Source organism: Ailuropoda melanoleuca, chromosome 2, assembly GCF_002007445.2.
Source record: "Ailuropoda melanoleuca isolate Jingjing chromosome 2, ASM200744v2, whole genome shotgun sequence".
In the NCBI taxonomy this organism is placed as follows: Eukaryota; Metazoa; Chordata; class Mammalia; order Carnivora; family Ursidae; genus Ailuropoda; species Ailuropoda melanoleuca.
The window spans coordinates 59181424-59198534 of NC_048219.1; the positions used below are offsets into that span (position 1 = coordinate 59181424).

Sequence of the window (17111 nt, forward strand, 5' to 3'; positions counted from 1 at the left end):
CTACTTGAAAGCTGTTCCAAAAGGTTGGGTTTTGCGGTATAATCCATTTCTCAAACCTTTTTGCATATGAATTCTGGTCAGCTTGATATGTGGATTGGTTCTGCTATGTCATGGTTCTATGTAGGACTTCTTACACAGGTTTAATTAATTCTTTTCTCCAGCTCTCTCCTTCAGGGTCTTCCTTTACTCCACTCTTTTGGGTTAATCAGGAGGACTGCCTGTTCCTGCTAGATAGGAGTAGAATTCTTTACTTGGTCCCCACTTGGTCAGCACAGCATTGGAGGAGGTGATTGCTCTCTCAGACTACTGTTAGATGAGGGGCAAAAGCCCAGAATCCCTTTCGTTGTCTGATGACACTATGCAAGTGGGCGATGGGAGTTTCACCTTGTTTCATCTTCTGTTACTGGATAGGGGGGCAGGTCTCTGCTGACATCATACTGGTGAGGGAAGGGAGCATCATCCTGATTTACCTACTCTTGTTGAGTAAGAGTACACATTCTGTGCTTAGTTTCTACTTAGGCTGCCCTCACGGGGAAGGAAAGCTACTTATCAGGGCCTGTCCTACGTCAGGGTCGGGGGAAGCCGACCGCACTCCCAACTTGGTCTCTGTTGATGCCTCTTCCTGGATGGGTAAGAGGAGCCCCATTCTGAACCCTACTAATACCCTTCAGTATACTCACTTCAGCTCCACTGGCACTGTACTAACAACTGTACTAACAAGGGAAGGAGAGCACCACCTCAGGGTACTTGGCTTTTCCCATTCTACCCTGAACTATTTGCTGCTGCCGGTATAGAAGTCCAGACTCCCCAGATGGGGGGCCATCCATGGTGCTTGGCTGGGATAGGGTGGGTGTTGTCAAAAAGGTTTCTGTCTTGCTGGGCTGTTCCCTTTCACCGTTCTACTAGAGAGAGGGCAGATTCCTCATGACTTGTTTTTTTTGGGTTTTGTTTTTGTTTTTTTTTTTAACTTTGGCTTTGAGGGTTTTTTTATCTGGTACCCAGTGTGGAGAAGTTGTGATAAAAAGAAAAGTCCAGAGAATTTACCACCTTGTGTTCCTCAAGACCTGAAGTTTCTAACTGGTTTGCCCTTTTTTCACCTCTCAGAGTCTTATGATTGTCTGCTGTTTATTTCCAGAGTGTTTAGTTATGGTTATCAGGCAGGAGTAGAAAGAAATGAACTTGTTCCATCTTGTCCAGAACCAGAAATTTGACAAGTCTGATTTTGTTTTAGTTTCTCAAGCAGGGACACTTCTTTCTTTCACCTTATTTGGATAACTTAATCATCTCTTAAGTCCCAGAATAAAATTTGCTTCCTCAGAGAGTCTTAGGGAGGCTTTCCTCAATGTTTTAATCAAATTGTAGGTGGGTTTTTCATTTTTATGTCATGTTCTTTCATTGCAGTTGTCCCATTTTTAATTGTGGTTTACTTGTTGAATGTGTGTCTTTTCCCTAGATATAAGCTCCTTGATAGTAAGGATCCTGTCTTTTTTTAAGAAAAAAATATTTAACATTTTTAGGATAATTTTTAAATTTATAGAAAAACTGAGAAGACAGTAGGGAGTTCCCACATACTCCAGACTCATTTCCTCCTTTTTTTTTTTTTAACATCATACATAAATATGGTACATTTGTTACAGTTAATGAATCTTATTAGAAACTTTACTCAGGTTTCTGTCGGTCTCATTTTCCTGCTCCAGCATCCCATCATGGATGCCACATTACATTTAGTTGCCACGTTTCCATAGGCTCTTCTTGGCTGTTTTAGTTTCTCAGACTTTCCTTTTTCTTTTCTTTCTTTCTTTTTTTTTTTTTAAGTGATCTTAACAGTTTTAAGGAGTACTAGTCACATATTTTATAGATGCCCTTCTATTGGAATTTCTTGTTTTTCCTTATTAGACCGGAGTTGTGGGTTTCTGCAAAGTAAACTACAGTGTTAAATACTGTTTTCATCATATTGTATCAAGGGTGCATAATATCAACATGACTTATCACTGTTGATGTTGACCTTGATAACCCAGATGAGGTAGTGTTTGTCAGGTTTCTCCTGACTATAAAGTTACTCTTTTTTTTTTTCCTCCTCCTTTTTATACTGTACTTTTTGGAAAGAAGTCACTATGCACAACTGACATATAAGGAGTTGGGGGTTGTGCTCTTCTTCTTTGATGGACGGAATACACACATACACTCAGCCATCATCAGAGATCTGAGAAAGGGATACAGACTGTTACTACAACAGTATCAAAGTGTATTACGCATATAAAACAGCCTCACTGAAGAGTGTGGTGGGAAAAGGTGCTAACCTAGGTAACTTGAAAATGGAGGGAACCTGCAAAAGCAAAAGGAAGTGCCTGGAAGCACTGTACTGTAATTGAGAAAGTTATTTTCTATGGGGATATGGGTTAAGAATTCTGATCCTGGGGGGGGTGGCGCCTGGGTGGCGAGTCATTAAGCATCTGCCTTTGGCTCAGGGCGTGATCCCAGCGTTCTGGGATGGATCCCCGCATCAGGCTCTTCCACTGGGAGCCTGCTTCTTCCTCTCCCACTCCCCCTGCTTGTGTTCCCTCTCTCGCTGGCTGGCTCTCTCTCTGTCAAATAAATAAATAAAATCTTTAAAAAAAAAAAAAAGAATTCTGATCCTGTTACACATGTATGCTGGCATTGAATAAGTAAGTGGATGGCAAGGAATAGGAACCAGGTTTCTTACTGGAAGGAAATTTATAGATAAGCAAATGAAGGAGGTTGGAATGATACAGATTATGGATTGGAAGTGGAGATGTCATTATATAGTCATAATACTATATAGATGTCCTTTATTTCTTCACCACTGTGGATCCAGTTACCATTACAGCATCTAGCACGCATAATAGGTATTTAGTAAATATTTGCAGGATGAATGAATCAGTCATGTTTGGCCAGGATGTGGGACGCTATGGTTTAGCTTAGTCAGATGTCCATACTTAAATCGTTCAACTGTTGCCAGGGATTATGGGATCATATAAAAACATTGACAACCTCAGTAGAATCACATGGTTTGAGTGAGATAAGAAACATTTCCCAGAAACTCAAGGGAGAAGAGTATGCAAAATAAGACCAAAAATGACTAGTAGCTTTCTTTGGAAGAAAAGTAGAAATCTGACCATTAGGTTCAGTTTCACGGTATAAAATGAGGTTATTTAAAGTGGAAGTGCACACAAATAAATACTTATAAGGAATATTGATCTTGATATTGGAAAAAATCATCTATATAGATCTGTAATTGCAATTATCATTACTAAATGAGATAAAATACATGTTTCAAATCAGGAAGCTAGATGTATTTTATTATTTGGGACTCTGATTTGTGATAAGAGAAATCTTTTTTTTTTTTAATTGTGTTGAGTTAGCCAACATCATTAGTTTTTGATGTAGTGTTCAATGATTCATTAATTGCATATAACACCCAGTGGTCATCACAACACGTGCCCTCCTTAGTAAGAGAAATCTTAAGTCAAACTAACTCAAGCAAAAGAGGAATTGATTAGCACTGTGACTAAAAAGTTTAGAGGTATGGGAATATGTTTAAATGATTGGATTTAGATGCTTAGCCTGTGTCCTCAATGATCTTTTTCTCTTTCTCTCAAGGGGTTAGCTTTATTTTCTGGCTGTCTATGATAAGAAAAGCATTTATCTTTGTCAGTAGCTTTAAATTTTTATTGTTTTTGCAACTGGTGTTCTCCAGAGAAGGACTTCCTTATCAGTTCCCTTGAAAAGGGCATCTGAATGTGCCTACTTCAATCACATGACTAATCCTAAATCAGTCACTGAATATAAGGATTGGATACTCTCCTACATGCAGCCTTTGCTTAATTTTGTCACAGGAATGGTAAGGAAGTAAGACTTTAAGCAAGTCTACTTTGAAAAGTGATGACTTTGTTTTGTTTCATTTTTTAAAGAAGAGTATTGTTGTCTCTACCTACATCCTTCTGAAGTGTGACAGAGGGCATAAGGTGGGGGAAAAAAAGGAAAAAAAAATTTAACATAAAAACAATGTTAGATTGTTACACTCTATCAGGATTAAATTAATAATATTAGTAATTAATAATATTAATAATTATTGCAGAGACTGCTTAAAATGATCATTATTTCTTGCCTGGATTACTGCAGTGGCCTTAATCACATATTGTTATAGTGTAACAAACTCCTTTCAAGATTCTGTGGGTATACTAGGTGGTTTTTTTTTTCCGTTGGTCTTGTTTGTGCTCACTTATACAGCTGCATTCAGCTGGTGCCTAAGCTGGACTGGAATGTCCATGTAGTCTCACTCACATGTCTGGTGCCTCAGCTGGAATGGCTGGAACAGCTGGAGTGCTTTGGTTCTCTTCCACATGGCCTCTCTCCACATGGTCACTCTCATCTTCCAGGGCCTCTCTCTTTAACAGAATAGTCTGGACTTCTTTAAATAGTATTTGGGTTTTCAAGGTGAAAACAGAAGCTGTGACTCCTCTTGAAGCCTGTGCTTGTGTCTCTTTGCCTATCATCAGAATATTACTTCCATCACATTGTCAGAATAAGTCAAAAGGCTAGTGTTCAATCAGTGTGAAAGTGGGAACACATAAAAATGTGAATGTAGGGAGGCAGGACTCATTTGAGACTGCTTTATAACTGTCTACTGTAGCTTCATAGAATGGGTTTCCCTGCTTTTCTCTGCCCCCCATCTCTTAATACAGGAGGTCATAGCATATCACTTATTTGCTTAAGCCCTACCCTGTTTCACTCAGAATAAAAACCAAGGTCTTTATATTGCCTACAAGGCCCTATATCATCCTTGGTCAGATAAGAATTTTTTTTTTTTAAGATTTTATTTATTTGACAGAGAGACAGCCAGCGAGAGAGGGAACACAAGCAGAGGGAGTGGGAGAGGAAGAAGCAGGCTCCCAACGGATGAGCCTGATGTGGGGCTCGATCCCAGTACTCTGGGATCACGCCCTGAGCTGAAGGCAGACGCTTCATGACTGAGCCACCCAGGCGCCCCATGATAAGAATTTATATTATATCTAAAACAAGAAATCCAAGGTAGGCAGTGTAGGACTTGTGTAGCAGTTCGGTAAAGCCGTCAGGGTCCCAGGCTCATTCTCTGTGCTTTGCCATCTTTAGTTATGTTGGGCTTTGTTCTGTTTGTCCCTTCTCGCCACATGATGGCTCCTGCATCTTTAGGCCTTGGACCTGCATTCTAAGCAGAAAGAGAGAAGTAGACGCTTTCCCCAAAATGGTGGCCTGGCTTCTCTTTAACAAAAATAGTCTTATGGCTTCTTCTAGCAGCTGGCAAGTCTGGTGAAGGGAGAGTTTTATCTGTGTACTTTGTTGCATCTAGCAGAGTGGGAGTTTTCTCAGTAAGGATAAAGGGAGGATGGATATTATGTAGGCATCCAGTACTATCTGCTTCAGTGCTCTGTGCCAGGAACTGCAATGTTACTATAAAAACATACTTCTTATTCCTAGGCATAGCTATTATGTGACTTAGAAATAATACAGTCAAGGTAGTTGTAATAATTCCATTTTCCTTGTGAAGAAATTGAAGCTTTAGCATGGTTGCAGTATCAGAATTTATACATAGCCATTTGACTCTGAATGCTTAGTTCTTGCCATCATGCTGTATTCTAACTGAGCTTTCTGTGAAACACACACACATATACACACAATATGGCCTACCTTTGTATAAAGCTTTGTTGCTTCTTCAGATTGTGTTTGGTTTTCACGTCTACCTTAATATATTGAATACCTGAAAGAAAACAGGATTGTGCTCTTTTCCATTGCTTAACATTCAGTGAACATTTTGAATAAAGTTTAAAAAAACTAGAAGATGGGAAAGCCAAACATCATTTTGCAGATGAGCAAACAGGTACAGGGAGATGGGGATAACATGCTTGAATTGCATAGCTAGTGACAGAGAGCTGGTGTTAGAACTGGTTTCTTGTTTTCTGGTTGAGAGCGTTCTACCCTGGGTTGGATTAGATGGTGGAATTAGAAGAATTATGGCCTGCCAATACTCATGATTTAAGGTATGTAATATCTTAATTAATGCAAATCAGGTCAAGGTGTAGTTCAAATATAAGGAAATGGATACTCCTAGAATCTCCTCTAAGAAGGCAGTAGAGAATAAAAGAGCACGAAACCAGGAGTCAGGAGACTGGTATGGTAAACCCAGCCAGATCACTGACTTTTCTTTGTGACCTTGGGCAAATTGCTTAGTTGCTTTGAAACTGCTTTGCTCAAAACTAAAACAAGGGAGTTAGACTACTAGATCTTTGAAGTTCCTTCTAGCTAAAACATTATATGAGCCATTGTTCCCAGTGAGTTTTTATGGGTGCTCTAGCATTTCTTGGCATCTAACAGGTCAGACTGTTTTGTATGTCTAGTGTAGAGAAAGTAACAGCTTTTTTACTTCTTCTCTAGGAACTTGGCCAGTGAGGAGTAAACATCCTTTCCTACCTCTCCCTAAATGAAGTATTCGATCATAAGTAACAGACCTTTTTCTTCATTTTGTCCTTTGAATCTGATCCTGTTCTTATTTTACTGTTTTTCTTTACTGTCTGTTAAAATATAATAATTTAAAAATATCATTTTATGTTCTAGGCTACAGATCAGAATTTCACTACTTTATAAAGTAAAAATAGTTGTATTTATTAAATACATTATTAACACATTTGTGTATTTGAAATACCTGGCTTACACATGGTACTGTCCAATTAGAGTGGAATGTGTACTCTTACCCTTTGCAGTAGAATTGAATTGACTCAAAATAACCTAGTTAAATTGCAAATATACTATAGACTGTAAGATACCAGTATAAGCTCTTCATTTGCCAAAACTGAAATACAGTGAAAGTTATTTTTGGTTTCTTTTATATAGTGTCTTTCCCTCCTTATTAGATAGGCAGCATATATTCATTACTTTAAAAAGATTGAGCAAATTTGGAAAACTTTGAAGAATAAAATGAAAATTCCTCTTCATTTTCCTGACCAGAAATAATAATTATTTTTTTTAAGATTGTATTTATTTGTCAGAGAGAGCACTAGCAGAGGGGGAGCAGTAGGCAGAGGGAGAAGATGACTCCTCGCTGAGCAAGGAGCCCTTTGTGGCCCAGGGATCATGACCCAAGCTGAAGGCAGAGCTTAACCGCCTGAGCCACCCAAGCGTCCCATCCAGAAATAATTATTATTAATATTTTAATTTCTTTTTTTAGCCTTTTCCCCCATTTTTATTTTAAACATAATTTGAAATAAAACTGTGTGTACATAGCAGTAATATATATGAGGCTGTACATACTACTGTGGAATAATAAAGGTGAAAATAAGAGAAATCTTTTCTTATTCCCCAGCCTGTTTGAAATTCTTTTGTTGTGACACTTAGTAGCCTCCTGAACTTTTTCTTTCCTATAAATTGGCTTAAAGCTCTCCTATTTGTAAGTTTTATGAGGAAGTTCGTGCCTGTAACAGTGCCTTGCATATGTTATTGATGGTTTTTTAAAATTATTAAATTGACCATTCTATACAGTAAAAATTTGTAATTATTTCTTAGGTTATACTCGTAGAATTAGGATGACTAGGTGAAAGAAAATGACTGTTTTTAAGTTTCTTGTTACAGATTTCCAGCTTATATTTATAAAGACTTATGGTTTACATTTGGATTATTGCTAACATTATGATTAGAAAAATCTTTGTCAGTTTCAGAGGTAACGGTGGTGCATTCTCTTCTGCCACAGTACAGTTTTTCTTTAATGTATATTAATAGATACATGGTTAGTGAACAGGAGAATGATGTAATTTTAAATATAACATGGACTCTAGGTTAGTTCATCTGTAATTTTCCCCAGAATGTTCATATTTCGAGGCAGATTAAAAAAAATTTTTTTTTTGAGAAAGCCTTAGCAGTATATAAAGACCTTAAAATAAAAGCTCAAAATCTTAAAGAAGTTTGATAGTTTTGGGCCTCTGTTGTCACTAAGGAAATGTCTTACGTCGCTCTAATGGTCATTCTTTGTTGATAAAGTGCCTTTTCTCTCTGTTAATTTTTGTTGTTATTTTCATTTATCTTGTTACAATTTGGTGTAGCCTTCTGGCCCAAGGATTTATATCATTCTTCAGTTCTGGAAAATTCTCATTCATTTATCTTCATGTAGTATTTCTCCCTCATTTTCTTTATTCTCTTATTCTGGAGCTCTTCCTAGATGGATCTTGGATCTTCTCATTTTATCTTCCATGCCTTTTAATTTCTCATATCTCTGCGTGATGAATTCAGAGTAATTTCCTCAGTTTTCTGTCTGCCAGTATACTAATTCATTATCTTGGTCTAGTCTGCTATTTAACCTAACCAGTGAATTTTTAATTTATTTTGGTTCCTTTGAAATCCATCTAATTTTTACTTTTGGTTTCTTACTCATTGAGGTCTCTATTCCTTCTTTTATTTAGCCACTTGAAACCTACTTAACTAAAGTAGTTGAGTTTGTTGAGTTGAGTAGTTGAGTTGAGTTGAGTAGTTTCAGTTGTTCTATAAATCCTGAGGGTATTAATTTTACTGATGGTTTCCTTTTGTTTGGATTTGATCCATCTGATTGAATGACTGCATTAAACATATGGATGATATAAAATTTAAAATAGAATTAACCATGAAAGACTTGAAATATTTTTTACAAGTATTTTGTGATGCTGAATTTAGATAGATAAATAGGGCATAAGAAAGACAGTAAAATAACGTAAACAGCAAAATGTTAATTTGACTAGAATGGAGTAGCTAGCTTATGATTTCAGTGATAAAAGATGAGAATTATGAGGCTTCTTTTATGTATAGATAATTGGTGGAGCATAATGAATACTGTTAAGAGTTTAGTTTTATGCTTAGGATGAGTTCATTTTCTTTTTTTAATCTTTTATCTGCATACTTTCTGAGCATTATTAGTGAATTTTAAAGGGAGTTTGTGATTAGAGGTTGGATCTAACTTTATTTTGAAAAGGTGAAAAAAGGTATGTACTGTTTACTTTTTTCTTTTTTTTAATAATAATTTTTTATTATGTTAGTCACCATACAGAAGGTATGTACTGTTTAATTTGGGAGTAGGCATGAAATTTTGCAGAGTAGAAAACAGTTGTGAATGCAGATGAAAGTGTTAAGCTTCTAAACATAATGCAATATAGATGGGGTAGACTGCCTGTAGTAGCACCTACTGAGACAAAGATTATCACTGAAGGTTCTCACTGGTTAAATAGCTATTTATTTTCTGAGGCTAATTTATTTTACCTATGTCAGGGATATTATTTCATTGCCTAGTATTGAATCTGGCATATATGATATAATTGTTTTATTATTTTTTTAGGGTAGAGATATAAGCTAATAGATAAAATGTCTCATTTCACTTGTTTCAAATGCAAAAAGAAATATTTTCCAGTAAATTTCAGATTATTGCAACTAAAATATTTAGGAAAGCAGTAATAGAAAGTACTATAATCTTTCTTGTCTACTCTCAGGGGACATTTATCTCAAATTATTGATTATACTGTAGGTATTTCCTTTTCAAAAAATATTTAAGCTATGTCACAACAATAGATGGGAGTAATATATGGTTACTAAAAATTTAGGCCTATGAAAAGGAAGAGGAAGCAAACATGCTAACCACCTATGGTTTGTATCTAATTCTAGCTAAGATAGTTGCTAAGGTTGAATATCAGTTTTGCCTTTGAGTTTCCTAGAGTATAAGTTCTCTTTATCAGAAAGAGGAAAGCATGAGTTCCTCAGCAGTGACAGACTTTCCAAAATAGAATTATTAAATAATATAATGGAGTAATCATTAAGAAAGCAAAACAGAACTACTCTGCCAGGTACAAGCCTTACCATCAAATTGCTAATAGTCTTTGGGGTAGTGAAGAGAGGCATTTAATCTAAATTCTAAGAGGGCATAAGCAGGAAGTTCTTTCCCAGGAAGATTTGTAGTGAACTTTGAAACAAAGTAGAAGTTAGCAGAGAAGGAACTAGGAAGAGATAGTTCTAGAAAAGGAAGAGAGGTAGTATATCCCAGAGGTGCAATATGCATTAGTAGCTGAGCCAGGAGAGGTGGTCTCCAGCAGTAAATTCTGTAGTTTGATAGGATTGGGATTTAGATAGCAAATTGAAAAGAAATGAGAGTTGAAGTAGGCAAAAGACGTTTAAGGATTCACGTTAAATACTGATGCCATTTTCATGTAACAGGTTTTTTTGTTATAGCCTTTATATTTTAGTACCACAATTCTCAAACTGTACAGTAAGGCTCTCTGGGGTGCCTCAGCAAACTCTCAGGATGTTGCAATGTATTTGAAAATTTCCAGGGAAACACGGTGACACCATTTGTTGGGTATCATGTGAACTAACGGGAGTCAGTTAAATTTCAGTATTAGATTATTCTACATTCCCTTTGTATGGAACAGAAAATGAAGATGGGAGTGTCCAATCTGATTTCAAAGTTTGAGAAATGGTGAAAGTACACAACATTAATAAATAACTGTAGTTATTAAAGAATTAATAAAATTTACTGTTTTCTTTCATATTTATATTATTTCAAGCAGCTACTGAGTTGTTATAATTTAAGTATTAAGTAATTAGGAACTTACTATTTAATACACAATTGTTAGGTATTTCTTTTGGCCTATACGGCATATGGAAAAAATTACACACTAAGGTCACCATGAAGCAAGAAATTTAGGGAATCTCTAGCTTAGTACATAATATTAAAGCACAAATTTATGAAAGCAGTTCATGTTTTCTAAGTCTGTAAGGTTAGAAATAAAAATATCTAAAAGAATGCAGTTAGCTTAAACTTTTTCATCTAAGCTTTCTTTGCCTCAATCCACTTTACCTGAAGCCAGACAGCAGAAATTTGGCATTTTATTTTTTGACAGTAGTCATGTGCTGTTGTTTTTGATATCCAGCCAAAGGTAGAGTCATAAACTTTGGAAACTGAATAAATGGATGATAGGATTTATATTCCACTATGAGTAGTGAAAAATCTAGATACTATTTTGGTCCAGGTGGAAGATCATAAGGTATCATTTTTCCCGGGAATTCTTAATCTCTGATCCGTGGAACCTGGAAATTGTATATACAAACATGAAATTTTCTTTGTTCTGCTGGGTTTTTTTTTTTCCCAGAGTTCCAAAGGGGTTCTTGACCCTAGAAACATTAAGAATAGATTTATCAACTACTTCATTTTTTTGTATTGTATGCCCTTTGGCACAGGGTAGATTGGTCCAAAGCCAAGATTAGATCCCACATCTTCCCATCTATTAACTCACTATTCTTCAAGATAACCTGGTTTTTTTAGAGGTTAGGAATTAGATGTAAGAAGTATTTGCACCCAAGAATTTAAGCAGAACTTATTTATATGGTTATGATGAATTCCTGAAGAAATTAAGGAAAATCTTTTAGTTAGTTGGATCTGTTGTTCAAAAGGCACATAAGGGTGCACAGTGAAATGTCTCTTTTCTAGAATCTTCACAAACTTAATTCCTCTTCCCAACGGTAAACATTATCTCTAATTTTTGTGTTTCAGAAATTAAAAAATTTTAAAACCAGTATTATAGTAATGGAGTTTAAAATAGCAAATGATGCACAAATAGCTAGGACATAACTTTGGTTTGTTTTAAATGTAGATTTGAAGTGCTTACCTCATTTTTATTTTAAGATGAATAACTGGTACTGTGTATTATCTTAGCTTCTATCAGTAGGACATAACTGAGACATATTTTCTAGTAATGATGTTTTTGTAATGAGTCACCCAAGTTATCAATTGGGATTGTTAGCCATGAACTATATAGAGTTCTGAATATAGTCTTTCCAAATCCCGGTGCGTTTATTCATTACCCAAAAAGTGGTCATAAGGATATTACTTTTTTATTTTTGCCAATATTAGTTTTTTAAGAGGTTTTTTATAGAAGATCAAATAGAATTGTAGCTTCTGTATGGAATTTAATAATAATAATCACTTATTGAGTAACTGTACAGTGGGCCAAGAATTGTGCTTGGACCTTCACATAAAATATTTTGGATTATCACAATATCTCTGAAAGGTGGCAGTATTATGTAGATTTTATAGATGATTAAACTGAATATTTGAAAGATTAAATAACTTGCTTACAAGTCACAGTGTAGGTGTTAGGCTCTAACTTGGGTTCATAGGATATCAGAAATCCACTGTCTTTATAGAACCCCAAGATGCCTTTGTGTGTAGATGTGTTTACTTTAAGTTTGTCAAATAATGCTATTTAGTGAGTGAGCAGAGTTTTTGAACTTAGAATTTTGTATGGTAATAATAAAGGTAACTAGTCTGTTGCTTATTAAGGAAATAATAAAATGTGCTTAATAAAGAATCATTGAATACATAGTTTTGCTCTTACATGTTACTGAGCAACTAACTTTCCTAAACTACCACATTTGTATGTTTATTTCTTTTCTGTAGGGAGATTCCCGAAGTCTTCCATTTTCTGAGAATGTGAGTGCTGTTCAGAAATTAGACTTTTCAGATACAATGGTGCAACAGAAATTGGATGATATCAAGGATCGAATCAAGAGAGAAATAAGGAAAGAACTGAAAATCAAAGAAGGAGCTGAAAATCTGAGGAAAGTCACAACAGATAAAAAAAGTTTGGCTTACGTGGACAACATTTTGAAAAAATCAAATAAAAAATTAGAAGAACTGCATCACAAGCTACAGGAATTAAATGCACATATTGTTGTTTCAGATCCAGAAGATGTTACAGGTATATATGTATTTTATTTGATATTTATATAGTATATTAGTAAGAATTGTATCATCTTTGAAATTCATAAGCTTTGTGACATAACCATTTTTAGCTTTTCTGAAAGTACAGGGACTGTATTTTCTCCGATTGTTAAGGTCTTGTTTCTGTTCTATTCAGAAGTGCAGCGAGTTGATAGGCATGAAAATTGAAATGTTTACTTAGAGATGAGTAGCACTGCTGTCTACTGGCTTACCCTCTGTCAGTAAGACATCACTTAGAGTTATTTTCCAAGATTAATGTTTTGTATTGAGTCAACCACATGCTCTTACCTGATTCATCCTTGTGATCACCAACACGAGTTTGCCAGATGACTTTTTAAAGTTAAAAATGTATTCTGTTACCGAGAGATATTTTTATTCTTTGCAAAAACATGATTAATCAAACCTATGACCTTTGTTCTGTGTGCTCTAAGCAACTGAATTAACAACTAAGCCACCAGGCATATTGTTTGAAAAGGAAGAAGAAAATTTTAAAAACCAAACATTATTTTTTTTCTTAAATATAGAGAAGAAAAGAAAAATATAACCTATAAGTCTAACCTAAGATTTTTAAACAGTGGAATTAACAAATGTTCGTGTTGGAAATTTTTCAATGGTACAGAAAGTAAAAATAGAAAAACTACCTCTCTCCACCTAGGCTCTTTCCTTAAAGGTAGCATTACTAACTTTTTGTTGTATATCCTTCCAGAAGAAAAATTTCCATGTTTGTACTAGTATTTATCCATTTATATATGCATTCTTTCTAAAACCTTTTACTTAAAAAGATCATATAAGACACATTTATCTAATAGTTTGTCTTTGCAAAGATGATATTTTGAGCAAGGTTTGTGATCTCTATAACCTTCATTCACAGAGTAAAGGAGTGGTATATGTACAGTAATATATCCAACACCGTAGTCATTTTAGAAGTATCTGTGTGATTAGCTAATAAGAAATAACAGATACAAGCAAAATTAAATTTGATCAAGAAAATACATAAATGTGGCTAAGAATCTCAAATTACCAATCTAAAAAATTGGAGAAGATACTTCAGATAGTGTACTTAATAAAACTTAATGCATCAGTTTCAACATCTGGGGCTTAACCTTAGGGATTTCATTTGGAGACACTCTATGTAGAGATTTCAACCTTGTAAGAAGAATTGAATCTTAAAAATGACAGAAATCATGGAGAAACCAGTTTTCTTATTTTAGAGCTGAAATAATCCCAAAGATGTGAATTAATTTTCCCAGAATAACAAAGTTAGCTAGGAACTCAACTCATCTAGTATTCTCTCACCCACACATTCAATAATTACGTATACATGGAAATTCGTATTATGAAAATGCTTTTCTTAGCAATATCATGTAAACTTAGAAATAGCCTGTTCTATTGGAACTCTGCCGAGCTCTGCATTTTTTGCCCATTACTTCTTTAGGAGAAGTCTAAAATAAGAAACAGCTCTAGAGCTTTAAACTCTGTTTATTTAGAGAAAACATTTTTTTCCTCACAGAATACTGATAATTACCTTATCATGCGAATATTGAGAGTTTTTGCCCCACACAGAGAGTAGTCCCTTTGGTTTCCGCAGTCCTTTTAAAAAATTAACTTTACTGAAGTATAAATTAAATATGATAAAATACACGTAGTTTAAGTATATGATTTGATGAGTTTTAACAAATGGATACACCCAGGTAATGTCACCACAACCAGGGGACCCTGAACATTTCCATCACTTCAGTGGTGCTCTTGTATACATTAATTCTCAATCTGCAGTCTGCATCCCTGGCTTTAGGCAACCACTGTATATATAGGTGTCTACCTAGTATATTGGATATCACTGTGAAATGTTTCCTGGCTTCCTCTGATTATCTTTCTTTGTTCTACTTTGTACATTCATTGTTGTATCATGTTGCCTTGTAATTTACTTCTGTACATGTTTAAATCGCTTACTAAACCACATGCTCCTTGAGGGTAAGGACATGTTTTTATTCACCTGTTTTCAAGGCTTATCATAGAGCCTAGAATATAGTAGCTGTTTAGTTGTGTATCTCAAAAAAAGAAAAAGAAACCAAATAAAAATCTTGTATAAGTTCTTATAATTAGTACCAAAATAGACTTTATCATAGTACTTTAAAAATTTAACAACTTGGGGAACAAAGCCTGGAGTAAAAAGTTTTAAGTTAAATCAGAAATCTTCTTTACTGATCTTTGTTTTCTCTCTTTTCTTTTCTTTTTTCTTTTCTTTTCTTTTCTTTTTTCTTTTTTCTTCTCTTCTCTTTTCTTTTCTTTTCTTTTCTTTTTTTCTTTTCTTTCTAGAACGTGCAAGCCAGGTTGTTGGGCGGGGGGGGTGGTTAGGGCAAAGGGAGAAGGGGAGAGAAAATCTTAGGCAGGCTCCAAGCCAGCATAGAGCCCAATGCCAGACTCAAACTCACAGCCCTGAGATCATGACCTTAGCCAAAGTCAGGAGTCAGATGCTTTACTGACTGAGCCACCCAGGCGCCCCTTTGCTATCATTTTTAATACTGAATTTTATTTATTTATAATTGCAGGGCAAATGTTATATGAAATGTAACTTTCTACTGTAACTTCTTAATGCTTACGTTTGTGTGGAATAAACCTGACGGTTTTGTTAAAATTTAAGTTTATTAAAAAAAAAGTTCTCTTTGCAAATGGCATATTCACACAACTTGGTAATAAGTTTTTTTTTTTCTTCTTTCCTCACTACTTATTTAACAGAAGTAAAAGCAACAACAACGCAGGATTAATGGTAGTTCAGCATTAATTTTAGATTAGATTGCCATAAAATTGTATGTGTTTTATATTGTGTATTAAAGTAAACAAAATCATTTATTTTAGATTAGGTCTGACAAGAAGATTCAAGGACATAGTTCTTTGCTTCAGTCTCTAAAGTATGTGGGTTAATAACAGAAGTGTTTAGGTAATTTCTCTCATCTTGGGGGTATGCAAGCAGAATGATTCAAGGAAAGAGGGACAAAATTTAAGTCTGCATTGTATGAATAATTACTATGTAAATAGTTAGGAGACCTGCTCTTAATTCACCTTTGCAATAATTTATTAATCTTTAGTTTCTTATTTGTGAAATAAGGATTTTTATCAGATAAACTTGAAGACTTTTAAAACTCTCTGAAATGTTGCATATTATGATATCAAGATCTGATCATTTTGGACTGTTATTGGTAGAATATATGAGTGTTCATTTATTCTTCAGAGTAGCAAGAAATTAATTTTTTTGATGTTTTCTTCATGCCTGTGCCGTGTTTACTTTCCATATACTTTAAGATAGTCTCATCGGTATTATTATCATCCCACATAGAAATTAAGAAGATATGGTTAGATGAGGCTGAATGCACCTTACGAAAAAGATTATTGGATCTCTGTAAAGTGGAGTGGTAATCTAAGTCTTAGCTGACAGCTGAGACTCCAAATGGAAATATTTGGGAAAGAACCAGTATCCTGAATATTAAACTTTTGTGTATCATCCCTAAAGAGGAGGGGAAGAATATGTCTCATATTTTATTAAGTATAGCTAGTAATTTGTATAGTACAAGCCCCTCTGTTTTCATCTTATTTCCTTTGCAGCAATTGTTGAGAAATCGTTCTTTTTTGATAGCTGAGTACATCTTATTTCCTTTTCTTATACCTCTTCCTATTTCCATTTTCTCATGTTCCACCAAACTTAGACTGATTTTTACCTTTTGAAGTAGTGGATATTTTCTTTAATATCTAGAATATTCAGAAGGGAAATATTGATTTAGTAAACAACTAATAATATTGGAATTTTTTAGAGTTAACCTTAGAAATTCCGCTAAATTCTGGAGATAATAACTATATTGAAGGAGTTTTCTTTCTTAACGACTAAGGTGCAGTTTATGAAGTCTTTCTTGAATAGAAGTAAGAATTTAATTTTTTGTACTCTTGGCCTGTCCACCTAAATTTGGCATAGCAATTGTAGTTGAATTTTATATATATTAAAACACAATGTGAAATCTGTGGCCTGTTTTATTATGTAATTCCACATATTTTTTTATTTCTGACTGAATTTCTCGTTTTGAGGTAAACATGGTTTATATTAAGCTTTGAATTCTTAATGAGAGGATTGCCATTAAATAATTGTGATCATTAATTAGCAAGTCACTTTGAACACCCCTGGATTTGTTTCCTCATCTTTCAAGTCATGAGGTTACATGATTCATAGATTCCTAACACTTAAATTCTTTGATGATACACTTTTTAAAAAAAGCTAATACACAGTAAAATTGATTCTTTCTTGGTAAACCATTTCATAAATTTTAATATACACCAGGTT

At 34.7% G+C, this 17111-nt stretch overlaps 1 protein-coding gene across 2 annotated transcripts in view; it reads left to right on the plus strand.

The window, feature by feature from the left end:
* The window catches only part of PKN2 (protein kinase N2), a 131585-nt gene that overhangs the window by 37341 nt on the left and 77133 nt on the right, over positions 1-17111 (plus strand). For both annotated transcript variants that reach the window (XM_002917667.4, XM_034653822.1), the window contains exon 2: positions 12461-12761. In XM_002917667.4, coding sequence (XP_002917713.1) covers positions 12461-12761 — 301 coding nt within the window. The remainder of the gene's footprint in view (positions 1-12460; positions 12762-17111) is intronic.